The sequence below is a fragment of the Pezoporus wallicus genome, unplaced genomic scaffold (assembly GCF_028554395.1).
Source record: "Pezoporus wallicus isolate ANWC-B61680 ecotype Strahan unplaced genomic scaffold, APGP_CSIRO_Pwel_v1 contig_6658, whole genome shotgun sequence".
NCBI classification, from domain to species: domain Eukaryota; kingdom Metazoa; phylum Chordata; class Aves; order Psittaciformes; family Psittacidae; genus Pezoporus; species Pezoporus wallicus.
Genome location: NW_026642312.1, coordinates 2,213,590 through 2,241,538, shown reverse-complemented (window position 1 = coordinate 2,241,538; position 27,949 = coordinate 2,213,590). Strand labels below are relative to the sequence as shown.

The 27,949-nt window shown below is 41.3% G+C and overlaps 1 protein-coding gene across 2 annotated transcripts in view; it reads right to left on the bottom strand.

Moving 5' to 3' along the window:
- The window catches only part of ANKH (ANKH inorganic pyrophosphate transport regulator), a 97,051-nt gene that overhangs the window by 27,488 nt on the left and 41,614 nt on the right, over positions 1–27,949 (bottom strand). Inside the window, exons 1-6 of one of the 2 annotated variants that reach the window (XM_057428888.1) lie at positions 12,610–12,944; positions 11,224–11,328; positions 5,369–5,487; positions 4,233–4,316; positions 1,700–1,870; positions 972–1,106 (exon numbers count right to left, since the gene is read on the bottom strand). In XM_057428888.1, the coding sequence (XP_057284871.1) occupies positions 972–1,106; positions 1,700–1,870; positions 4,233–4,316; positions 5,369–5,487; positions 11,224–11,266 (552 nt within the window). In that variant the 5' untranslated portion in view covers positions 11,267–11,328; positions 12,610–12,944. Of the gene's footprint in view, positions 1–971; positions 1,107–1,699; positions 1,871–4,232; positions 4,317–5,368; positions 5,488–11,223; positions 11,329–12,609; positions 12,945–13,514; positions 13,732–27,949 lie in introns of those variants that run through there. The other variant, XM_057428887.1, reaches the window with a different exon arrangement.

The window sequence follows — 27,949 nt, the reverse complement described above, 5'->3', positions numbered from 1 at the left end:
GCTACAGACCCAAGAGATACATCAAAGACACAACCCCACACATACATATCAGGTGTTTAGGGAGCTCTTCCTGCAGATGTTTTTACACATGTAAAAAGCATTACACTTCATAGAATCACAGAATCATAGAACAGTTAGGGCTGGAAAGGACCTTAAGATCATCAAGTTCCACCCCCTCTGCCACGGGCAGGGACACTTCACACTAAACCATGTCACCCAAGGCTCTGTCCAACCTGGCCTTGAACACCGCCGGGGATGGAACATTCACAACCTCCCTGGGCAACCCATTCTGGTGCTTCATCACCCTCACAGTAAAGAACTTCTTCCTTATATCCAATCTGAACTTCCTCTGTTTAAGTTTTAACCCATTACCCCTTCTCCTATCACTACTAGTAAAGAGTCCCTCTCCAGTATCCTTGTAGGCCCCCTTCAGATACTGGAAGGCTGCTTCCTAAATTCTATCTCCACAGCTGTTTATTTGCAGCCACTGGCAACTTCCGAGCAAGTGAAACACACAGTATCAGGTATGACAAGTTAGCAGTGCTGACAGAATGTTTGTTAGGCATCAGCTGTTTGAATTTTCCTTTCCATTTAGTATCTTACAGCTTTGTCTTTCCTACAGAAAAACTGACATCAAAGGTCTTTCCACTTCTTAAGAGAATAGGTTAGTTCATGGTGATCATTGGTGAAGGCTCTGCACCACAATCACAAGCCTGGCTCCCAACAGCTGCAGGAGACTATGGGAGTGATCTGAAATTCCTCAAGAGAAACAGGGTGCATTTCATATCCCAGCCAGGAGAGGTATTTTTTTCAATGTGCTTCAAGACTGTTTCAAGCTTCAAGGATAGAGAGAGCACTAAACAGAAATGTACTTAAGACAACTTTTTGCTTGTCAGTATGGCTACGAAGAGAAATGCCAAGGTAACTCCATGTGAGTGACCATTTGCAGTAATGGAGAGCACTTTTCTTACCTCTGTGGCTGCAGAACTGCCGCCTAGGTCCCGGGAAACAAAAAGGTTGACAATGGGCCTACTTATTCGCTGAGTTGCCAAAATTAATGCCAAAGGCCACCAGAAACTCAGCATCTTCCTTATTGTAGCTTCTCCCTGCAACACATATGAAGAAATAAATAAGCAGAAGTGGGTTTGGAAAAATTCATGCAGAACTGAAACAAAAGCACAGAGAAAGGATTTTTGCTTTCACCACCCATTGTCAGTTTGGTACATTCATTTCAACAGTTTTCATGACGAGCCTAAAATATTTTCACTCATGTTAGTAATACTGATTCAAAAGAAGCTGTGTCATGGATCTCAATAAATAATGCATAAGGTCCCTATCTGCATAATTTGTTCTGGCTACCAGACAAAGATGTGAAAACCAATATGACATTTGAGGAAAAAGAGGAATTTTGAGACTTTCTTCCCTCTGATATAAGGGAAGTTCATGCTGTACTGTTCATGCTGTACTGGCTTACAGCTCAGTATAGAGATGTTCAGTAGGCAGCACATCCATACTATGGGAAGCATTGCCTCATGTGCACTGTCAGGGATAGTTTTCACCATGTCTCTTTAAGTGAAAACGTTTTTTCCTGCAGGATGGAGAGAGGAGGCCCTTCAAGGTACACTGGTTTTAATACAGTATTATAACACAAAGCGCAAGTTTTAGATTATTCAAAAAAGTGCAAAGTACTGAGACATACCCCCATTTCAGGCCCACTTCTGTCAGGAATGACATTATGTATGTTCCTGTAGTATCCGAGGCATAACGTGGTACATCGGACAAGTGCTCCCATGTATAAGGACAAGATGGGGATCAAGAGAGGCTCCCTGCACTCCAAGTGACTGTGAAGCAAGATGGCTACAAAAACAACCTGCAGGGCAAACAAATAAATTATTAGTAAGTAATCTCTCCGTGTGTTTCTTTAGGGCCAGCATTACCTCTTGTCTGACTCCCAGATACTACAGTATCTATCTGGCTTTGACCTTATGGCATTTGAAACTTCAGTCAGGACCCCCCTGCATTCCGTCATACAAATAAAGAACAATAGTTAACATCATACAGAAGCTCTATTAAACCGTACTTGAAGGTATGGGTAGGTGTCAGACTAGGAGCCATAAATAGGTTAGCATGAAAGTCTGGCAGGGTCCATCAGGAACCATGTGGCTGTCACACTTCCCAGGAGAATGTGCTATTCTGATATACACTGAGGCTGGAAACATGCTTCTAGTGTCAGCTTGTAAGCACTACTTTTTTTTTATTTACAGGTCGTGGGGCAGTGGCAATTAAAAAGTCAGCTATTTTAAAGTATCCATTCCAGCATTAAGAAGCAAGACGCCTTACGTCATCCTACTTTTCTACTTTTTTGGAGTGAGATTTCAGTATTTCATCATTCTCTTCTCAGCTACCTGAGCACACTGATGTAAATGAAATGGAAAATTTTGAGCTAATGAACAGCTCATAATTCAGTCTCCTAAGATTAAATTCCCAGTCCAAAAAATGCAAAGGAATTAATATGACATTATTCTCTTCATTAAATACGGAGCTGATGGTGTGCCTGTTGAATTCCAGATGTCTTTGGATTGGGGGCACAACTGGAAAGCCAACTGTGTTTGGTGCTGTGAACAGCAGAATCAAGGACAACCCTGCTGTGACATGCTGGCATGCCAAGAAGTACAAAACACATTCTTCAGAAGCAGGTTCTCTCTCCTTCATTGCTAAAGCTCAAGAAATATACTTAAGAAAAATCACACTGTGCAAATGTTTATTAGGCAGGCCATGCTGCTCATGAGGGTTTGCAAAACTGCTGTTCTGAACCCTACAAAAGAATTGTTTTTTCAGTAAACAGGAGCAAAGGCAGTCACAAAAAGTGTGCATATAAAGCGAGCCAAAGAGAATCAGCTACTGCCTGCGCATCTATTGCTTGTGTAGGGAGAGCATGTAGGCGTAGGGAGTTCTGGGGTATGGAGAGTCACAGCTTCTTGTCTTCTGGATTTGCTCTTGCTCTGTGCAGTATTTTGTTAAGTGAAGATGACAGGTGTCTTATTCTGCACAGTCCTGGCACCCCACTCACCAACCACTGTTGAAAGGGCATGTGTGCCATGGCCAAAGTAAGAACTGGTTTTCTGTTTTTAGCTGTATATGACCTGACATGCATCTAGGGTCAGCAAACTTTGCATGGTTGCATCAGAACAAGAGCATATCCTGAGAGCTAAGGTCATGTGCAGTAATAAGTATTGTCTTCTGGGATTAGTCCAGTATTGTAGAGGGGCAGACATGCAAAACACGAAACAGCAGCTGACTGAATGGTTCAACCTGGTTTATGGTTTGCTCATATTTAGTGGGAGGAAAATGCTATGGAAAATGGAACTACGTGCTGTTGACTTCATATTTCCTTTGATGCTGTACTGTTATTAGCCTCTTTCTTACTCAGTCATTACACCATTAAGCTGGTAATGGGACAGTACAGAAACTGTTTTACAAGTGCTGGGACTCTCCATTTAGCAATATTTTTATATATGCTTTAAAAAGAGGGTGGTGTATTGGTTCTCAACTGCTGCAACACTGGCCAGCAGCAATGTGTATGAATGCTGCTTTTAAGTGTATCTAGTACAAAGCAACAAGATAATTAATACCTCCCCCACAAATAAAAGTTGAAGCAACATTTGGTCTTCTCTGCATCACCCAGGATCTATCAGCACAGATCTCTTCTGCTGCAGTTCTGAGCCTTCACTTTTTGGACCATTAGCAAGAACAGTGCCATAGTGGCACTTGGAAGGTGGCTTACACTACTGTATTTCACTGGATCAGACAGCATGGGCAAAACTGACAAGTGAATTGGAGAATCAAGCCTTCATTCACCTCCCTATCTACAAGCCCCACTTAGGATTTCAGTGCAACTGTGTGATGCATGTCACACATGAGAATGCACATGTTTCTGCCATTCTGAAACATGGTTGTGGAGGCGCTGTAAGACATAGCCCTAGCCCAAAGGATCCTGGTTCCCATCTCCTGACATTGGTTTGGAACTGAGCTGATCCAGCCAAGTGAGACCAGCCTAAACCACAGCTGTCAGTAAACAGCCTCCACATGATGGAGCAAGCAGTCAGAGAACAAACCACAAGATTACTTCCTCTGGCTTGTTGTTCACGATAGAGAAAGAAGGCAGTCTCTGTGCAAGGGAGTCTGTAGTCTGTAACACAACAGAAACAGTGACTGCTAAGTGGAGTCATTACCTGAGCTATGACATCTGAGATGGAGGCACATCCCACTAGGAAACTGTACTTGTGTTTCAGCAGAATCCCAGCATGGGTCCATGCCTAAAAATACACAGAGGAGAGTTTGGGAAATGATTATGATATTTGTGAATGATTTCAGGTCCCAGAATACTGTTTTCTGGTTGTTACATTGTACACAAAGAACTTTTAAAGCTATTTTCTACCAGCAGCATTTGGTGTGAACCTGGGCAAATGTTAAGCTAGTAATACAGAGAAAGCACTGCTGCATTCACTTCCTTACAGCCAGGGCTGACAGGGAGAACGGGAGTAACTTTATAGACTTCACAGAGATTTCTGAGCAGATCTAATAAGAAACTGCTCCTTATTCATGAAACAGGTGCTGCACAGGATGGCTTATCATAATAAATAATTCAAGGGAAAAAAATATTATCATTCACCGGCTGGATGCACCTTTGAAGTGTAATCCTCATTGGCCCACTGAGATATACTGAGTCCTGTGTGTGTATACATATATATATATATATATATCTATATATGAAGAAAAAACTTAATGATCCAACTTCTTATGGTCAGAGACTGTTTCAAGCAGACAACGTGGTGGAGGTGTGCTGTGAGAAGGCTGTTCTTTACCAGTTTTACACAGAAGTAGAGGCATTAAAGACAGCTGCTGTATTTCTATGTTGTGCAGGCCACAAGCAGTAAGCCTGGTGATCTGGAAATCAGCAGCCCACCCCACGTGTAGGTGCTCTTTCTCACGCATTCGAGATATACCAGACTTAGCTGTGCTTGTAAATATGATCATAAAAAATATATTTTCAACAAATGCGCTTTGAGAAAATACTGAGCTTATTCCCTGAGCTCTGCAAGTGCTTTCCAGCATGCACATAACAGTAACTGTAACAGGACAACTGAGGTTTTTACTTTTGTTATGAGCTCTGTATGCCCAACCAGATGCTTCTTCCAGGCAGCAGGGGACAATGTGTCCAGGTACATCCAAGAGCTACTGCTTGCAAAGGACACACCTCCCTTCTGCCCACCTGCAGCTTCCCACCAGGTAACAGACTTCGTGAACCAAAGTCACCAAAGAAAAAATAACCTGAATGTTAAAATTCAGCTCTGTATCAGGCACTCACCATGGCATCCATAAAAGGGAAGGCAGCAAGATAAAGGAAGGCCCTCCGAGTTTTACTTCCCACTGATTCATCCACATGGTGCAGCTTATTAATAATGTAATACCCCAAATCACTATATGCTGTAGAGACACAATAAGAGAAATGAATAATAAAGGTTACATATGGGCTCTGGGTGAGCTACTCACAAGTACCTGAAAGGCTGTGAAGCCTAGGACATGCATCTACTTAGTAAACAGCTGCAGGGGCTTCAGGGTATTACAGTCTCACCAGCTGCTGTTTATGACTAAGGAATACTCTCACGGTTCTTTTTCAAGTAACCTTTGGCAGAAGAGTGATAACAAATGTCTGTGTTGGGACATAGGTATATTAAGTGCCACATCTGTTTGCTAAATGAACACACTGGTACTCCAGAAAATCTACTGCTCCTTCATTAACTCAAGGCTCTTCGTTAGAAAAGCTGTTTTCACTAGACATTGTGTATGTAGTAACTTATAAATACCAACACTATCTATTGGCACTGCATTCATATGACGTTATCTGTAAACCTGCCCAAAGCTGTAAAAGAATACTCTGAATTGTGAAAGGATGCAAAAATCACACTCATTAAGCCTCTGCCTTACTCTGCCTAATGATCACCTCTACTGGGACCTGTCAGGGCACTGCACCCTGTACAGTCTCTGGGCAGCCCTGACCAGCCTTATTTTCCTTCCTTATCTACAGCCCACATCTCAGAAGCCACAGTCAGAAGAGGAAACCACTGGATGTCAGGGGTTTGCCACTTCCGACTGCCAGTATGTTATTTCACTGTCCTGTTTCAACCCAAGACAAGAATTTTTACTGTTGGGCAACACATCTCTTGCCAGGTCTCTCTTCCCAAGGCGTTGGGTTAAAGACAGCACAGATGCAAGGATTCACCACGCAGCTCTCCGAAGAACTCCTCATACCTCTACTGGTACCCATGTTATCCAGCTGTTTTAGTGACCCCAGAGTCCTCCCAGTGACCAGGAATAATGAAGAGCTAGCTATGACTGCAGTCTCTGAACTATGGGAACTTATATGCACGGTTAAAAATAATACAAATAGTTTTTAATCTTTTATAAACTATGTTCTAGATCTGCATATCGTTACTTAGTTTCCTCTATACACTTGCAATAGCTATTGAAAGAGTGACTAGTTCATAAAGTCAACATTCCAACACAAATAATGGCAGCATTACTTGTGAATAGGGAACCTTACCTCAATTCTCTTCCACTAGTGTCTTTTCTAATTATTTCAAATATTGACATCTATCTGATTTTACATATATAACAATTCTATTATCATTGTACAGACCTTCATACATGGCATTTCAGGAAAGTTCTCATTTTCATGCATGCAGGTCACATAATCAGATTGACAAATACTAAGGTTAGTTGCCCAATTCAACCTTTTTAGCCTAAAACTCTCTCTTGTAACTCACAAACAAGTGTTTGGAAGCAATTAAAGAGGAGTTTAAGTCCTCATTGTTTTGTGATGGCTTAGCAATCGATATAGCAGGTAAATGTTTAACAGGACTGAAAAGACTTTTTCAGTCCAAACAAGACAGTGTAAACAAGGTAGTAAAATAGAAGGAGGTGGTTTGACAGCATTTGGAACAGGTGTGAGCCTCATTCCAGATATCCAGGATGCCCAAAAGATGCTAAAATGTTAAAAACTCTACCTTTCCCTATGCTGGTCCCTATCTACATGTCTTTTATCTGAACTATGACTGTTAGACTCGCAGTCTCCCAGTTCACCCAGAAATCCCCAAGTTGCTTAGCCATACTCCTGAGGCACTCCAAGCCTTGTTTCCTTTTGAATGGGGTTGGGGAAGAACTTTAAACCAGGACTCCAACCTTTCCTCAGTTCAAGGAGGCCAGTTTAGTTCTCAAAGTGTTGATGTGCTTGTTGCAGTCCAGCCACACATAAGAACAGCCCCTTTTTATTTTTTGCACGAATAACCATACACTGATTTTTGCTCAGTATCTTGAAAATTCTCATTATCCATGGAATTTTGTGTGGTAATGCCCTGCGGAAAGCTGCTTTTCTGGCACGGCAGTACATGGACATTTCAGAATTGACTTATTTGAATGAAGAAGTTTGGAAGGCTGCTGTGAGGGTCAGACTCATCCATCTGACTCTCAGGTTCTGTTGAAGTTGCTTTATACTTCTCCTTCACAAAAGCTTTAAAACTGCTGTGGGAAACCAGGAAACAAACAGAATCAGAAGGGTCAGAGGCTGAACTGCTCTCACTTCTAGGAACAGACAGGTCACCAGAGGGTTGTAGTTTATTGGCAGAGCGCTCTCAAGGGACTTGTACCACCACAGCCCACAGCACCACATTTTTAAGATTTCCAGAGGTATCAGCACCGTGCTCTGTAAGAATCATAGAATCATAAATGGTTTTGGTTGGAAGGGACCTTAAAGATCATCCAGTTCCAACCCCCTACTACAGGCAGGGACACCTTCCACTAGACCAGGTTCCTCAAGGCCCCATCTAACCTGGCCGTGAACACTGCCAGGGATGGAGAGTTCACAACTTCCTTGGACAGCCTGTTCCAGTACCTCACCTGCTTTAAGATTCTTTTTTCTCTCTCCCATCCAGAGAAGAAAAAAAAACAACCAACCCCCCAAAAACTCTAACTGTACTTTTCAATGTGATTTTGATTTTAAAATTGTAATGGGAAAGCTTAATAGCTAGTTTTAAAATGGCCAGCTGTTCCACATGGCAGTGAAAGCACACAATCACTTTTGCTGATGTCCAGAAACATTTCTATCCTCAGAAAGAAGGACTCAGCGAATGAGATTTACTGACAAATATACAGGCATGTGTCTCAGAGCTGTGAATAAAGCAATTGTTGATGCAATTAGAATTTAACCTTGGCCAACCTTACAAACTTATTATGAAGCATAGTACAAAATTAATAACACAGACAACAGAGCTGAAGAGTATTACATGAATCTAAAGCAGATGGCTCTTCCCATTCCTTGCATAATTTCAACCAAAACAGAGTAGTCCAACCCCAGGACAAGCTGCCTGTTTGCACTCCTCTAATACCTTATATATTTTGATATGTCTATGGCGTAGTTTTGCTACAGAATCTAAGCAGGAATTCCTGTTTTTGACTTTTCCAGTTAAGTTTTAAGACACAGAAGCTTAAGAAATGACACTGAAAACTGCATAGCTAATTGGATCACCTCTTCTCTACACTGATTCCTCTAACAAGGCAATTACTACCATAAATGTCAGACATTCTCAAAACAACTGAACATACTCTTAATGATGCCAGCAGTCTCAACAAATAGCTGTACCATGGTCATTTTGGAGTTGTCTACTACCCAGCATGTTACACTTACATCATAAAGAAAACAAAAAGAAACCCTCATAGGAAGTGATACCATTTACTTCCAGACAGTTACATATGTCAATATTAGCTTAGCTAGAGGGAAAAACAAATCCAAGAATGTTTTTGGGTTAAAGTGTGTTCTCTTTAGATACATTCCATTTCATACTGCACTGCCAGTTAAAAAATGAACTGGGAGACTTGATATGTGAAATCTATTCTGCTGTTGGTAAGAAGGACGGCTCACGTGGCCAAAACTGGTACTGGTCAGGGGTGTTTGTTCAGCTAAGTGATTTGGGCAGACAGATATATGCTATTTATAAAAATATAAAAAATGAATGGCAAATCTTCATTTGGAGATAGCAGAGGGTACAAAAGATTCCTTTGTCTTTGATTAGCATTGTGATTTTTTTTGCTTATAGTAATAAATAAACTAAAAAAAAACCCCAAGAAACCAAACCAGATTAGGAGCATCTCAGGGCAGTCTGATTACTGCAATCATCTTTTCCTGTGCTAAGCTCTAGTTCCAAAATGGCACTGTTGATTTTCACAAATCTATCTATAACTGTTGGTCTCTGAAATAGCTTTAGGAAGGCCAACATCTCATAAGTCTCAAAATTAGCCTGTTATAACTCCAACTCAATTATTGCTATCCTAAAATCCACAAATGCTTTGATCATAGTCTTTCTTCCTTCTTCCTTTGCCCTGAATACCTTGCTGATATGAAACTGCCTCTGCTGTGGAAGAAGGAGCAGGGACAGCTGAGGAAGCACATTGCTGCTTTAGCAATGGCCATCTGAAGATGCTGAAATAGGAGACATTTTCAATGAATGACATTTTATCATCTTTTAGAACAAAGAAAAAATGCAAGCCTGGATTATATTCTGCTCTGTGTTCCTGTGCTATCATCCTTTTCAGAGCAAAATGTTTAGTACAGGCCATTGCAGTGGGCATACCAGAACAAGACTGACTGGAAAAAAAACCCTCAGGTTATCATAAACCACTGTTATTACAGTAGTGTCACTCTGAAAGGTGGGATTACACCTGTATCTCACTTGTTATGCAGATCTTTCATGTAATGCAGTGACCATGCACATAGGAAGTTCAATGTAATCACCTGATTTGCTAGCAGCTGCTCAAGATTTCTCCTGCGCAGCCTGTGCAGGCAGTGGCCCATGTCCAATAGCCTGTCAGTAATAAACTGGCACAAAACAAATCACTCACATGTCTCAACCATTCAGCCTGCTATAGGTTCGCCTGGTTAGTAAAGTTTTTAATCAGAAGTAGTAGGCTCCAGTTAAGGATGTTTATTTAAGCAAAGAGGATTTCTCCTCAAAGTCACTTCTGCCTTGTCATTTCCAGAACCTCAGAGAGCTGTGGAAAGTAATATTAATATGCAAAAGGAAAGAATCTTTTTCAGTATACTATTTCTCAGTAAACTAGTGAAAGGCTGAACAATGCTGTTTTATTGCCAAAAAAATGTGCATGTCTTTCATGACACTAGTGTTAGAAGGACACAGTACGGGGGGGCTTACCAGCAACACCATGAATTGCATCATGTTAGCATAATGGTATATAAATGATTTCTTTCCTCTGTCAAGCTGGCAATTTAGTAAGATGTCACAAATATTCACAGACAGGCTTAGAGTCTTGAATCCCTTCTCTTACAGCCAAATATTCCCACCAAAACCCAATCTCTGAAATAACAAGATGCTTTAGACCCTGGGTACACAGCGAAGCTCCCACCAGGAAACGCGAACTGGTGGTAGTAGCTGCCCTCAAAGTAGCAGAAGGGAAGGTAGGCAGCATACTATCTTCTACTTCCAGATCACAACTGAAACAGTAGATTCAGAAGTACTGTCCTGACCAAGGTCTGAAGCAGCATTTTAAGTGGGATGAGAATATGGTTTCAAAACCCTTTGGTCAAGGTCAACTTGCTTCTTAGTTCTTACTGCCACCTGTACAGGGGAGTGATAGGAACTGTTGGTGAGGACTTTGTGGATATTCACGGGAATGTGGTGTGGTGATGACTGAGGGACCCAGAGCTGTGAGTTGGAGTGGTTTGGCTCAGGCAGTCACTCCCACAGGGGACTGCGTTAGCTGCGGTAGGGAAGCAGTAGTGGGGAGCTGGCGCTGAAGCAATTAAGCATGAGTCAGGTGGGAGAAATGGTCTGTTTTGATATTGTAACTATGCAGAGGCTGCTGTTTGTGAGGAGTTGTGTGTGCAGACTGCAAATAGTCTCTATCACAGTTGGAAATGTGGTGATTCATTGTGGTCACTGTGTTTCTACCACGACTTGTTTTCTTCCTTCCAAATTTCAGTACTCCTCCTTATTTCATTGGGCTTTTTGTTCTGTGTTTCTTCCTGGGCTTCAGCAGTCCATAGCAGACAGTCATGTCATCTTCCTTAGCCCCATAGACATGGCATGTGGAAGAAACTCAGTCCCCCCAGCATTGTTTGTTTCTCTTTTTCATCTGCTGAGCATCAGTAACCTGTATTTGGGTCCTCTATAGATAGCCTGTGATAGGCTTGCATGTCCTAGGAGGCTGCTTGTCTGTCACTGGACTCCTCTTCCTCCTGCTAGGCAGATTGTGCATCTGTGGGTCAGAGAAGAATAATCAGGATTTGAAACAGGCTCAGAGAAAACTTGGAACATAAAACTTGGCAACATCACCCAGGCAATTGGTGCTGGAATCTGACTAACTCCATTCTCTCGGGCGCTCTGCCAGTCTCTGCTGTGGCCTTTGCATATTTTCAGGCATAGACAAGTTAAAATACTAAAAAATATTTTGCAGTCTGCCACCATAAGCAGCTGAAAGACTGCGAAGCCCTTTATTCAGGACCTTGAAGCATGGTAAGTACAGCTTCTTTTTTCTTTCTTTCCCCAATATCTGCAGAGAAGGCATTTCAGAGATTCTGAACTCAGCAGAGCTCTACTTCCCAGAAAAGGCAAGAAACTTATCTGGCATGCTTTCCAATAGTTGCCCCAAACACCTCCCTTCAATAAGAAGTCTCACACAGAAAATCCAGCTATGTCTTTCCCCTGGAAACTGAATAGCTGTTCTTCAAATTTTCTTAAAATCCATCATAGCTTAAAATAAAATACTGGATGACTACAAACTACTTCTTTATCCAGCTGGCAAAGCCAAAATCTTTGACCAGCACTGACAGGAAAACAAGTGAGCAACTAGAAGAGCAGCTCTGGGGGCTGAAGAAACATTCCAAGCAAAGAAATATGAAAGCCAAATGTACAAATGGCCCAAAGTTTATATTACTGACTCAGTAATGCAGCCTCAACTGTAAACATACTGAGGAACTGACTGACTGATACCAGTGAATTAAATTAATTCAAATGCATGAATTCAGCTTATAAAATCAGCAGCACCTTATCCCTGGCCATGGCTAGTGAGCTGTTACTGTAAGCATTTATTATGACTGTAACATAAAGGTTAACAGCACAGGGCTGCTATATCACTGGTGGAATAGAAGACATGATGGTCAAACAAACTGGAGTGCTTGGGAGGCATATAAAGCTGGTGAATATAACTGGCAGCCTTTTAAAGGGTTAAGAGCAGGGGGCATTTGTATTTACTGGATGGGTCTTGTACCTACTTGGGCAGCCACTAAAATAGTCTGTCCTGCTCTTGAGATATTAACAGCCTGAATAATAAATGTGTCTCACTTACAAACCACTCTGTAATTTCACAGCAACTCCAGCTATCACCATCACGCTCACATTTCCCATCTTTCTGCAATGGAATGACCTCCTACTGCTAGTCAACCAACTCTACTGCCTGTCAACCAACACATGCTTTCATAGGCTGTTGCATTACCTCCTTCATCCCTTCCCTTAGAGTTCCCAGCTTTTAGTATTTTACCTGTTGAATGCAATATACCTATTGCTTCTTCCTCCAGTCTCTTGTTCCTCCTTGTTGAGGTCCAGAGGTTTTGGCTCTGTAGAATGAGCCAGAAGGTGCAGAGAATCTGGTGCAGCTCTTGGAGAGGATGAAGCTGAAGTCTTCCAAGTCACATAGCTTTGTACTGCTGTGATTGATGCTTGGGTTGATATCTCATTTCTCCAGGCTCTCAGAAACTGGCAAATCCTGTGGCTGTCTTACTTTTTATGTTCAGTTTGTATCTGCTTGTGTATTTTGTTTGTTCCAGAGTACACTCAGGGAGCTGGGCTCAGTTTGGTGTAAAGTGCTTTTAGTAATGATTTCTCTTACAGAAAAACAGAATATTCAACAGATCAACTATTCAACAGAAGTGGGTGACAACTAGCACTAGTACTGGGTTATACTGATATTTTAATGAGGATGCTGGCACCTACTTGCTTAGAGTTTTGTACTGTGAGATAAATAGTAAACGGATAGGTACAGAGGCAGTACACAAACAAACACAAAAAAAAAACAATGAGTTCTGACGAACAGACCTACCATGAAAACCTAAACCCATTTGTGACAATACTGCTAGAGTAAGACTGAGCTATCAGCTTCATGCAACCTGTCAACCTTGCCAAAGTTTTACTCACACACCTGACCGAAAGAGAGCAGCAGCATGTTTTGCTGCCAGGCAGGAGAGCCCTGGAGGTGGAATCTGCCACTTAACCTGTTTAAAAAGTAATAAAAATTGTATAGATGGGTGTGATACCTGCCCAAGATTTAATCTCTTTTGCATCTCCTGTTGCCCTTACAAATGAAATCTTAAACCTACACATTAATCAGTTTGAAAAACAGGTGAAAGAAGCAAATTAAGACATTAATTAGATGTGAAGTGACCTTACCTATTAAGGTATGAAATACAGCAGCTACAGCACCAGCCACAACCATGCACAAAACTGCTTTGATCCTGTCTCGCTTGCTGTTCACAAACACCAGACCTACATTTTTGAAGTCACTCATCGGACCCGTGAAGAACTTCATCAGGGAGTATGCCAGCCCATAGCTGGCCAGCATCTCCACAGCATCTTCCTTGACAGCAGCGATGCCCCGATTCAAGGCCTGTTGAAACACAGAAAGAGCAAATAATGTAGCACATGTGGAAGTGAACCCAAACCAATCTTCAGCAGCTGGTTTCTGAAGGACCAAGCAAGTTTAGCTCTCATCGTTTTCATCCTGAGTTGGACCTTATTTCTCTGGGTTCAACAGCAGTAGCTTGTGACTTGTGACACAGGCAACTTCATAATTTGATATGAACAGTAAATTTAAGTCAAGTAGACTTGAAGATAAGGTAAATATCTATTTGTGAAGTGTATAATGGAACTCCTGCTATACCACAAGTCAGTGTCTCTCCTTTTTACAGTAATTTTATGACCTGCTAATAATCATGGATAGTACAAGACCATTTAAATTCCATTTTGAGGCCTCAGCCCTAAAGCAAACAAAGCACAGTCCTTGCAGGCCATCCTTACAGGTAAAAACTCTGACAGTATTATATGCTAAAATTTTAGCTCAATTCATTTTTTTCAGTGTAATGACCTTTTCATTATATCCCGTGTAATTGTGGATAGCTGATATTATCCTGTGACATTTATTATGAAACTAGGCCAAATATGCATGTGCCTAATTGTTCTCCTTTCATGAATTTCGCAATGTTCCAATCCTATATTCATTTGTATCTCCTTGTACCATATTTGAAAAGAAATACAGCCAGCACATATATTTCAAGACATTCAGATTCAACTAACCTACTAATTCATTCTAGGTCTGTATGTAGGAAATGTCTGCCAATGAATCACTGAGAATTAGAAGGATTATTTTTATAACTAAAGCGAACCATAGAAAAAAACGTGTAACATTGCTTTAAATTCCAGCTTGCACCAAAATGGTTCTAAAATACGGAGTAAAAATGACAGAATGATAAGTTTTATCTTCATTGTGACAGCATCAATCATCTGGTACACCCAGCAAACTGTTAAAACAAGACTAGGTTCAAAAAGCATGAAGGATGGAATACGACTTGTTGGATTTAGTTCCTATGAGTTATAGCTGATGCATGCTGACAGGGCCATGGCACTGAGGCCAACCTGGAACATCTCACCAACCCACCCTCCAAACTTCAGTCAATCCACTTACACAGCAGTTCTAATACTGCTTTTTTTGAATGAACAAACCAGGCAGAGTATCATCAGGTAATCATAATGAAGTTTTTCTCTTTCAAATATAAGCATAGTCTTTTTGTTGCAGTCTTCTGACTTTTTTTTCCCCTTTCAAAGACCATGTAGGCAAGAAACTACCACTGACTTCAAAAGAAACCTCATCCCCGTAGCAAAAATGAGCATTTTTCCTACTGTTCTTTTCCACTATTTCTGTGAGGAGTGCTTAATTTTTCCAACTAAAATTGCACTGTCAGAACAAGTAAGAGCTGTAGAAAATATCAATTTCTCCATCCTTGGTATCTGCAAAATCTCTCTCTTGCAATGTGCTTTGACTTGAACACCTGAAGCTCCAAATGTTTTCATTTGTGTCCCTCCAGGTCCCGTCCTGAAAATACTATATAGAATCATAGAATCATAGAATAATTAGGGTTGGAAAGGACCTTAAGATCATCTAGTTCCAACCCCCTGCCATGGGCAGGAACACCTCAGACTAAACCATGTCACTCAAAGCCTCGTCCAACCTGGTCTTCAACACTGCCAGGGATGGAGCATTTACAACTTCCCTGGGCAACCCATTCCAGTGCCTCACCACCCTAACAGGAAAGAATTTCCCCCTTATATCCAATCTAAACTTCCCCTGTTTAAGTTTTAACCGGTTACCCCTTGTCCTATCACTACAGTCCCTAATGAAGACTCTCTCCCCAGCATCCCTATAGGCCCCCCTTCAGATACTGGAAGGCTGCTATGAGGTCTCCACGCAGCCTTCTGTTCTCCAGGCTGAACAGCCCCAACTTTCTCAGCCTGTCTTCATACAGGAGGTGCTCCAGTCCCCTGATCACCCTCGTGGCCCTCCTCTGGACTTGTTCCAAGAGTTCCATGTCCTTTTTATGTTGAGGACACCAGAACTGCACACAATACTCCAGGTGAGGTCTCAGAAGAGCAGAGTAAAGGGGCAGGATCACCTCCTTTGACCTGCTGGTCATGCTCCTTTTGATGCAGCCCAGGATACGGTTGGCTTTCTGGGCTGCAAGCGCACACTGAAGCCGGCTCATGTTCATTTTCTCATCGACCAACACCCCCAAGTCCTTCTCTGCAGGGCTACTGTGAATCTCTTCTCAGCTCAACCTGTAGCTGTGCCTGGGATTGCTCTGACCCAGGTGTAGGACCTTGCACTTGTCATGGTTAAACTTCATGAGGTTGGCACCAGCCCACCTTACAAGCGTGTCGAGGTCCCTCTGGATGGCATTCCTTCCCTCTAGCGTATCAACCGAACCACACAGCTTGGTGTCATCGGCAAACTTGCTGAGGGCGCACTCAATCCCACTGTCCATGTCAGTGACGAAGATGTTAAACAAGATCGGCCCCAACACCGATCCCTGAGGGACACCACTCGTTACGGAATATCTGCAGTCGGTACATGAACCTTTTCTGGGCTATAGATAATTCCATCTATTGCACTGATAAGAGTTAAAATTATATTTAATCTGCAGATGCCAAAAACACTGGAGTGTGCATAAAACTGTATGCAGTTTGTGAAAAAGACTGTGGCCTTTGAAATTAATAGTCAAGTTTAGCTGTCTTTTGTGATGATGCTTTTGATGATGTTGTAATCCATATCAAGGTGTGTACAGAGTTATAACCTTTTCATTTATATTTCCTATAGATGCTGAATCTCCCTTCTGCTGTCGCCAGTGATAGACAAATAGCCTTAGATTACACCATATAGAGGGCTTCTTGATCATGGCTTTCACCTCCTTTTTTGCCAACAGTGAAGTATTTCTGGCAGCTCCACTTTAGAGAGGAACAGCTAACCAATTTCAGGTAGTCTGGTTTAAAAGCGTTCTGTCACATGTAAACAGCTGAATTATTTCCAGCACAGTTTCACAAGCACAAACGCTTCCTTCCTGCTTCAGACAGCTACAGAATACCAAAGTATGTGGAGGATGGTAACCCAACTTCTGACAAGGTCCCTGGGATAAACATGGCTTTAAGAAATCACATTCTGTCAAGGAGCACTGTGATACCTCTGCAGAGAGACAAATCTTTACCAAGCACAGTACCCAAACCAGTGAAAACAGCTCTGTGACTTGGGCTAAGTTTTACCACCTAAGGAGGACAGGCAGAAAGACTTGAGCAGCTCTCCTTCTCTCCCTCTCTGGTTTTACAGGCTGAACTCTGATCTCTTTTGTATGAAGAAATGACAGCCAAGTAGATACTTCTGAGTAATCTTCCCCAGAGACACACTGTGTACCAGGTAAGGCAGACTGGCAAATTCCAAAAGGGACTTTCGTAAGAGGTATGTTACCATTAATTTATACTCCTGTGGAATGGCTGACATGATGAAATACTCTAGAGGCTACCCCTGAAAAAGCAATCCTACCAAATGCTTCTTTGGAAAGATTCTTAGGAAATGAACTGTTAGTAAGGCTGCATACAGATGATTTAGCTTCTGTAGCTTTCTTTTTGCTTTTTCAGTTTAAGATGACAACGCAGAAGGTTCTTCATCCTCATCTTCCAAACACTATATAAGAATTTTAGTAGCTTCTCTATCCATGTACCTTAGAATATTTTCACTACTGAAGCTTCTGATGTCATATCTGATATCCTTAAATCCACAAGAAATCCCAAATACTTCATAAAGCATCTTTGAAGTGCAGTATGAAAGACAGAGGCACTTCATCTTTCATGGCATGTCAGCCATGAAGTTGGTAATCTAATCTCCTGTTAAGTTTAATTTCCTTTTAGATTTTCAATTAAATCTCTCACAAAGTAAGAAGAATATAAACCAGGGCAAGGTCTCAATTTTTTTATGGGACACTATTTTGTACACTTTTTGTGTGAACAAAAATCAATAAAATTTCATCAGTAGCATCCGTATTCCGCGTTCGTTTCATATACAACAGAACATATCTCTAGAAAGGTTTGTATAGCTTGTCAATAAAATCACACAGAACTAGGTAGTAATAAAAACAACTATTTAATAGAAGAAGTTAGCTTGATCATACATATTTCAGATGTCATCCTACTTTCAGATGGCTTATTCACATCAAACTTGAAGGGAAAACTAAGAAATCCAGATGCTGCAAGAAAAGACTGTTGGTGATGGTACCTTCTCCTGCGTTTTTAATGAACATCTAACCTAATAGGTGAAAATGACACAGTAAATTGCTATTCATCAAACATGATTAAAACAAAGCCACTGACATCGGTGACTCTTCTTTTAGAAATAACAGAAAAAAAACCACAGAGTAATTCCAAGCTCAGCACAATCCGGTAAGTACATGAACAGGTTAGTAGAAGTAAGTCTTATTCCTAAAACACTTCTCAAGAAGGCAGACACCAAGATCTACAGCTGGTATTATTATGCAATGTCTTTTTGTAACACATTATGTTATCGCTAGGAAAGATAAAATCTTTACTAGGGGACCAGGTACTAACCTCTTGAGCCATTTTTTTAAAATGAGTAATTGTGTGCTGTCCCTAATGTTCACTAAAATCAGAGAGAACTAGCATTTATATAAACTCCCATCAAAAAGATTCAAGTCAGAATAATACCAAATAATACACCTAATGATATTTCAAGCCAGTAACCATGTCTTTACAATTGGGTACTACAGCTGGCTTTATCCTCTTAGAAGGAACATATGAGACCTCTATCAAATTCCTAGGACATGCATAATGGATGAATCCAACAAACTTCTGTATGCAAAGGCAGTGATTCAAAAAGCAACAATTCTGAGAGAAATGTCAAGTCTAGCTTTGTCCTATTTTGCCTGAGCTCTCAGCACTATTCACTAATGTTGGCAGAAAAGGTTTGGTTCAAGTCTACAGCTACATACCTCTGCTGCCAAAAATTCAAAGTCTGTCCATTAATTCAAAGTCTGTTGGTTCTACAAATCTGGCCATTTCTCACGTGATCCTCTCAGAGACTACTGGATGACTGATATCATATTTTTTATCGGATTAGACATATAAAGGCATTAAAAAGAAAATCCACTGAGAAAGCCATGTGTATTATATGTTTTTTTTTCTGCTTTTTCAAATGTTTTAGTACCTACATACCACATAAAATTTAAACAGTCTATATCTAGAAGGGAACACTTTCTACTTCATTTGATGTTAACTATTGACCATGCAGTCAATACTTGACCAGTGCATGTGCTACAAATAAGAGCAAGTAAAATCCAAGAAGTGTAATTCTTGTCAGTCCTCAGTTTTGCTTATCATGGAAAAGCAGACTGTGACCTAGTGAAAGCTGGCCTGTTCCTATGGTTTCTTTAAAGCTGGGATTCTGCCTAAGATGTTTTCAAGTCAGTTTTAGCTAGTTACCTACTTAAGCATGACAGCAAAAACTCACTCAATTTGGAACTATGTTCAGTTCAGTGAACATCTGTAACGTTTTCCCTCCTCCTACCTGCCCTCTCCTAAGAAAACGGAAGAGAGACAGAGTGTTCAATCAAAAAGCAACCTGATGTAGGGAACAGTCTTTCTCCTGTGTCAAATAATCTCTCTCCCAACAACTGTTGGCTGCGTTGTCATTTACTAAATCCTGTCACAGTGAAATCTTTGGTATTGGAGGTACAAGCCAGCTTCTGCCTCCCCTGTTACTGCTGCAGGAACTGTGCTGCCAGAAGGACACCTGACAGACCTGGTGCTCTGTACATATGGCATAATCAGACCGCTGTGTCCATGCAACCTGGGCGATACCACATCTGCATCTCTGCTTCTGGATCCATTTCTTGTAAAGGCAAGGGCCCGTGGTAGGCAATTAGAGGGAAACAGCTGGTACTCTGACATAGGTGTGTGTAAGACTTCCATGGCCATAGGCACAGGAGTGGGAGGAAATGGGATAAAAATAGCACAGCATATTTATTCTGGCTGAAGAAGACTGCACATACATAGAGTATGAGGAGATAGCCCTGAAGGGGTGGAAGGAGTCTGACCTTGTAGCTTGAAAACTATTACTTTTTTTCCTTTTGTTTTGGGGTTTTGTTTTGCAACACTTTTACCCTAATTCAGTATCTCTAATTTTGGTTCAGCATCTGATGTAGATCATGTGTCAGATGACTGAAATGCCATCTGAGGTCAATTCCTGTTAGCCCACTATTAAAATACTTTACTTCCTCCCTGCTCCCCTACTAAAGCTGGCAGTCAGCCTTGTCCACAGGGCTGCAAATGCTGACACTGCTTCAACCCACTGAAATAATCTCAGTCCCCAGCAAGAGACCATGTCCCAAAACCATGATCTGAAGGAAGAAGAGATGCCCATCCTGAGAGAGGGACACCTGGACAACCCAGTGGTACATGGCCTGTCTTTGGAGAGGCCATTCTTGGAAGAGCATTAGGACTGCCCTGAAAATAAGAGCTAAAATTCTTGTGTCTCTTGCTTCTTTGCCATTCAAAAGAAACTGCAAATGCAGGCATCATGGTTTTGTCTTAAAAAAGAGTCAGTGTACCAAAATTTCAATCAAATTTACCCTGAATTAGAATTACTATAATCTGAAACAAAAAACAAGCCGTACTGAGTGCAACCAGTATTTTTTTTTTTTTTTTTTGCCCACTGTGAGCAATGGAAAGCAAGAATAAACATTTTTGCAAGATTCCTACTGTTACTTGAAATACCTATTACTGTGACCACGACCAAGATTTCAGTTTTACGTGTTGACACTATCCACTCACCATCCAATATCAAAGCTGTATGAAAGTGTGCCATGGGAGAAGTTTAAATAAAGACTCTAAACCCAAAATAACATCATTTCAGAGCACTCACAGCTTTCACTTGACCTGGGTTATATCAGGGAACAGCACTTTTTAATAGGCGCAGCCAGGAGGCACAGGAATAACTAGGGCAGCAGTTACAACAGTGAAAATCAGTGAAAATGGAAATCTTTCCTGCTGCAAGAACTAACGCAGAGGAGAATGTGCTGGGGTGCTGGAAGAATATCTATTGCATGCTGCCCTAGGGCACCTACCGCCTTTGTGTAGAGTCATGAACAACCGGCACAACAAGGCAGAGAATAATATAAAAAACACACGAGACTGCAGAAGATAATGGTGCAGGACCATGGGAAAGAAAACAGCTGCAGTGAAGCCAAAATGTGCCTCATTTAAAGCTACACTTAACAAAGTGCCAGAATATTTATGACAGGGAGAGATCATGGAGGGGTGAATCAGTTGCTGCAGATGGTTGCCTCCCCAAAGAACATGGAAAACACTGATCCTGAAGCCAAGAGAGCTATGAGCCGTGACAGTGGGAAGCCCTTCAGAACAAATTCCCTGGGTAGTCCTTATTGAACAGGATGTCTGATACCTGTATGAAAGAGGCCAAAACCACTGCCATTTCCACTGATGGCTGTGGAGAAATCCATCCCCTAAGGTGAGACCATAACCACTAATTTTTCTGGGCCTTTTTTTAGGCAAGCAGTGCTTGTAGGGGCACAGAACAGAAGCAAAATGAGCACGTCAGAGATATTGCCCTGCAGTATGACTTTCTCGCTATCTTCTAGCTGATGCTGATCAATCATCCAAAATGTATGTAAGTGAAACTCACAGGGGCATACTTTGGTCTCAAAGCAGCATGCAAGTGTTTCATTCAGGTTTTCCCAAAGCTCATCCACAAAGGTGAAAAGCATTTGTGATTACATTACAGAAGTATGATAAACTCCAGGCTGAGGTTATTTGTCTTCAGATCTTCCTCACGTGGAGGCCAGTGATTCATTTCCTCTCAAAAGCTATTTCTATTTCTATGAGTATAGACAAATAAAATTGAGACATAAATTGAGACACATAAAACTAGAAGAAGGTCAACTCACTGTCTCTTCAAAATGCCCTGTGGAATAGCTATCATTTCTTCACCAAATTCCATTTTGATTACTTTTGAGTGCTAGAAAACACTGGGGAGGATACAAATGCATATCATATGTATCCACACACAAAGAATATTTGCCTTAATCACAAGTGATAGAGTATCTGCATCAATGCTCCTTATTTTCTCACAGAGACAGGCTCTGTTCTCTTCCTCAGATTATCTCCCCAAAGTAAAAAGTAAACTGATTTACTACCAGTTGCATATTTCATAAAAATCCCATTTTCTCATGTTTATAAATTAAATCTCTGCAAGGACTGTTCTAAGACTTGTTCGCATGCACACAGCAAATTTAATCTACACAGGTCCCATACCTGTCAAGTCTCTCACAATTCTGGCATATTGCCTTTTTATTAGCATTATCTCAGTTTTTGGTGAAATACTCCTCATGGCTCTCTCCTCCTGAAATGGAGATTGCCACTTTCTCCATGATCACACCTTCTCACTAGGCTCCAAACAGAGATAGGTTTGGGTTGGAAGGGGCCCTTGGAGGCCAGTTTAGAGCTGCTGCCCCAGGTTGAACATCTGGGAGACATTGTGCAGGAGACCCCATACCTTCCCAGGGCAACCACCCTGAAGGCCACCCTCACCCTGAACCTTAACATGTAACCAGAAATGGCATCTGAAGATCCACGGCTGTCTCCTTTGCACATTAAAACACACTCCCAGGCCTGCAAAGTTCATTTGCTGAATCTCCATGTCCCATGTTTGCTCCTCCTTTCCTGAAGGATCTTTTGCCTCATTGCTTTGTACCGCTTCTCCCTGCTGCTCCAAAGACTTGCTCTGTATCCCTTCTTCCCACTTTCACCAAGGATCTTGACAATAACTCAAATATACTTTCACCTCATGGCAAGAAATGATATAGCTCCGCTTGCCTTCCAATTTTTACCCATCCTGTTCTGCTGGTTTTGGCTTTTTCATATATAACTCACAGCACTTTTCAGTGATGTAGATGTTGTATTTGTTTCCTGCATTGCACATGAAGCTAGGCTTTTGCTTTCTCATTTTTTCACATATTATTAAGCAGTATTTTTTCACATAAGGTCACCTGACACTCCCAATTACAATACCCTGTATTTAGTGTAAGTCCAATTTTAAACCCTTTAAAAAAATCAGCCTAGGCAAAGACCTAAATTAGCAAGAAAACAAAACCAAACACAAAACCCCAAGCAAATACTGCAAAAATACTTTTGCAAAATGCAAAGACAGGAGAAATCAATGAGGTTTGTCCATGGCTTTGTAGATTTTATACCCACTTTCCTTAAACTTTTGATGTTAAACAAATCCTAACGCATTCAGCATTTGGTGAAAACTCCTGAAATTTGGCAGAGGCTGCCGAACGTGACTTTAAAATGGACCAACATTTGGCCAGCCATCTGCAAAATATGAGCTGCAGGGATTCAGCAGAACTAGTTAAAACTACTTTGCCTGCACAGAAATGTTGTCTATATTTCAGCTGTAACAAGTCTACTCCTGAGCATTAAAATTAGATAGTGAAGGTCAAGCACCACACAACAGAGACTGTATAGGTTCAAGTCCTTATGGTACCAGGAGACAAGGAAACACTACTTTTTTTTTGCTCAAAGCAAAAGGGAAAGTACTTCCCTTTCCATGGACTGAAGTTGCTGTATCCTACAAAGACTTCCTTCTCTCAGGAATTATGAAGTGGGTTATTCTCCTGTCTTGGCTTTCATAGAAAGGACCCTGGAGGCCAGATCTGTAAAATTTACTTTCATCGCAGCTCTCTTACTTCTATACACTTTCGACTCTTACTTAGTGATTAAGATCCCATGTCCTCCTACTCGGAAGACAAATAATTGGCATTTCCTCTCTATTTCCTTTCCATGTGCTATTTAAGTGATGCAGTAATCATATCCTGCAAACTCTGTGAGAGCCAGCAATCAAATTTAAGGCTGTCAATACTGCAGCAAAGTATTTTAGAATCATCACAGGTAGTATTTTATGTACCCCCTCATGGCTGCTCTAGAGAATACTCTCCTGCTGCTATCATTTAGGGTTACTAATTCTGCCGCAGACAGAGCTGGTAGTCAGATAGGAGAGTTGTGTTACTTCACTGGAGTATGGCCATGCAAACAGGTATTGGGGTTTGGAAGCCTCCCAGTATGGATGTCCTGTGAGGGGAACCTTCTGTTAGATCAGCAGCTGACCCCTTTGGGAAATAAATCCTTGAGACACCTAGTTCAGTGGTAGATGTCCATGCTGTTTGATTGCAGAAGATCATGAAGTTCAGCCTCAGTGACAATGTGCAGGATGGGACAAAAATGGTTTCATACAATGGGGGTGTAAGGGAAGTGGTGAAAATGTCAGAATTGGGGAGTGGGGGGTGTGTGTGTGTGTGTTATATTTTGTTGTCTACCTCTTGCTCCCTCCCTCTGTCCCCCAGTGTAGCTCAAATTCATAGGTAGCCAGCAGCAGACCAAAGTAAGCGCAGCTGGCAAACTGCAACACCTCTGTTGTAAGTGGGGCTCCTCTAAATCATTCAGAGCAATCTGGAAGTGTCACCACATGTCTGCTAGGCAAAACATGTAAAGTGACTGAGAATCTGCCACTTAATGAACATCACTTGTACATGATGAAGAGTTAAAGCAAACTGAAGCTAGGGTCTGTGGGTTTTGTTCATTAAGCTTGGGTAAATGTTCTCTCTCACTGCAGACAAGAGAGATAAAAAGCCTGCTGAGCAAATGCACAAAATTCTTGACTCGTCATATGGCTGGGCTTAGGAAGAAGAAAGGCAAATAACTGCAGGTTGGTCTTTCATCTTCCTCACTACTGCACTATGTCAAAAAATAAAAGAACAACTTATAAAGTGTGTGCCAAAGCTACCACTACAAAAATACACAGAACCATTAAATAAGGTTTCTGTACCTGACTTAAGAAGTGGGAACTTGCCCAGCTGTCCCTGAACATGTAGTACAGCCCTACCTTTATGTGTACTTAGTGCACTATGCAATTATCTACTGTCCATTACCTTACTCGTAAAGCATTTACCTCCTCATGTGGCCCAGCACTGACTTCTTATTTATGTTGTAGGGCTTTGCCCAACATCAGCAGAGCACAACATATTTGAGGTCTGTGATTTTCATCAGCTGTTGTGTCAGGAGCAGGGAGCATGGATGGTTATGGTCTGTCATTAAGCAGCTGTTCCCTCCAGCATGCTGCCGGCTAGGCAAAGCACAGTTTGGGCTACACAAAGCAGAGTTTGTTAGGTATGAGTGCCTGAGACTGCAAGTGTAGAGCTGCCAGATTAGCTCATGTCCTAATTGCTTAGAAGCGATAAATAGAGGGCACCCAGATCACCAGCCTAAATACAAACTTAGTGTTTCTGCTGCTGGAAACACCCATCATAAACAAGCCCATAACATCAGTAAGAAAGTCATTCATTTGTATCTATCTGTTTTCTTTCCCTTCTATTCTTATTCTTTGAGGCAATTTTATTAGGACGAGGTTATTCAGTTGAATTGGAAACAAACTGGATAGTGATAGTGATTTCCCTTCTCTAGGGCTGGTGAATTTATTGCAAAACACACTTTGAAGCACTTCCAGTTACTACAGCACTTTCCAATACTCCCATACCTGCAGAAAGCAATGGTCTCACTAAACCAGTAATTTTGTCTCTAGAATTTAGCTGTTTAAAATAAATGGGAAATGGGTGATAAAGACGAGGGAGTAGAGGAAGACAGAAAAAAAAAAGTAGACTTGCTCCAAAGTGAATTCTTTCTCTTGAAGATCTAACCTTCTATGCCCCCAGCTTGAGTTTTGAGAAACCTGAACTTCTCTCCTGGTTCTTGCAGGTGGTGTGATAAGATTGGCTAATGTTTCTTGTTAAAAATAGCTCAACCAGCTCTCTCAGTATCCAATGACATGAAGTCAACAAGTGAACTCACAATGAAATTATAGCCCATGGTTTTTTTTTCCAGCGGGTGGGTGTATGGAGCACAGTAACTGTAAAGTTTTTCTTGAAATCATGCACTCTTTTTGGAACAAGGGGAAGCACAGTTATATTTCTACACAAGCAAGGCTGAAAATACCCCCTCTGACCTAGAAGAGCAGGAGGCCATGGGAGAACCTGATTACTGTTGCTTATGTGATCTCATGGCAGCTGGCAGCTGTTGCTGTTATAATAAATGGCTTTCCTTGATACCGGAAATATGGATAAAATACCAGTTAATCTGAAATGCAATCAGGATAGATATGCTCTATTCTTACTGGGTTCAACAAAAAGGGGAGAACTGGAATAGAACTGGAAAATGTATCAAAGCTTCAAGCTTTTCTTCTGTACCTGTTGGCAACACATAAGTTATGGAGGGAGACAAAAAGGCATTATTTCTGAATATACTGGGACATACAAACACTTGAGCCAGGGGTTCACTGGAACAGTTCTCTGGAACTTCTAAATACCTGGCAACAGTCAAGCCTGGTGTATCTTCAGCAAATACTTGGCTAATGCTTCTACTCAGAATTCCTTAAGCAGTACCCAGGCAGCCGTCTTCTCAGAGAAGAAGAGACTTAGAATCACCAGTGGAGTTGTAGCAAGCCTTGTAACTTATTTCTGTGCGTCTGGCAGGAATGAGTCCTAACCAGAAGTGCAGTCACAAGTGATTTTGTGAGCCAAATATGTGGAATAATTTGATACCTAATCTAGTTTCAGAGGTGTCTACCCTTAGGTTCACAAAACCCAAATTCAAAAGATATATATATATATATTTAAATCTTTTCTAGCTGAAGAGGTGATCAGACACACAGTGGATGGGCTCCTCCACTGAGGAACTGTAAAAGGTGTCACAGTAATCCTTAAATGTCTTCAGCCGGTTAACAGCATCTCCAAAGACACCTTCGGCAACAGAGCACTCATCATCATAAGACGCTTAATTTGTAAGCTCAATGCTCTCATCCTTGTGCCTATACCAAACTTAACTCCAAGCTTAAAATTATCTTTACTGACATCCTTTCACATTCATGCACTCCTTATGACCTGATGCAATGATCCCTTCTTATCAAAAGTGATTCTTTCAATAACAATGGACATTTTTCTACTAACCCACTCCCTCTAACTCCTCAACTTGAATTGCATGGTTGAAACATATCAAGTGTCTCATGATGGTCTTTTTTTCTTCTGTCTTTTTCAGCCTTGTACCTTGTATTGTATTTTGTTCTCTGGCATTGAAAATTTCAGCAAAGGATAAACTGTAATCTGTTGTTCTAGAGGGATAAGTGTGGTGAAGAATTCACTGAGTAAGACAAGCTTATAGGTCATACGATGCTATCAAAGCAAGCTAGCTCAATTTTTCAGTCCCCTTAGCTGAAACCTATTAGATTATTTTCATTTATTTTATAAAAGCAGAAGACCCTGACTTGTTAAGTTCAGTAAAAACACCAAAGGGTTCTCAGAAGCTTAAGTGAAACTGATGCTGAAACATCACAGTGCAGCAACAGGTAATTTTGCCTAGTAGGGCTTCTGTCTGAGTCACTGATTTTAAATAATGGATTTCCTTACTCCTGGATTTCAAAAGTAGCAAGAAATGTGTTGTGATAGACTTATCTACCATTCTTTCATGGTAGTACTCTACATTTTGCAGAGGTTTCACTGCGAGAACAGCCTCCTGTCACAGTCCCTCTACCTCCAGACCAGTCTTGTTCTGTTTTCTGAATCATTAACACCCCGTTTCCACTGAGGAGATGCAATCTCTTTTCTGTCTTCCCCCTAGCTGGGTTTTTTTTTTGTTCCCTGCCTGACAGGCAGGGGAATACACAGGATTTAAAACAGCTAATTTAATTCAGCACAGCTAAAATTTATCTCTGAGCTGCTTTAATGTGAAATACAAAATTGGCTCCAGATGGGCATCCTGCCAAGATTCTTACCAAGGAGGAGAGAGTCAAGTTGAGTGTCACACTACTGCCAGTGTGGGGATTGAAAAATTGAGCTGACTTGCTTTGATAGCATATTATGGCCTATAAGCTTGTCTTACCCAGTGAATTCTTTATTACACTTCTCTATCTAAAAGAACAACAGATTACAGTTTATCCTTTGCTGAAATCTTCAATGCCAGAGACAAAATACCACACAAGGTATGAGACTGAGAAAGGCAGGAGAAAAAAAGACTCTCATTTGCAAAGCCCTGGATGCACCTGTAGTAAAAGGACCTGTGGACAAGTGCTGCTATGAGGACAAGTAACCATAGCAGCCTTCCAGTATCTGAAGAGGGCCTATAAGGACACTGGAGAGGGACTCTTCATT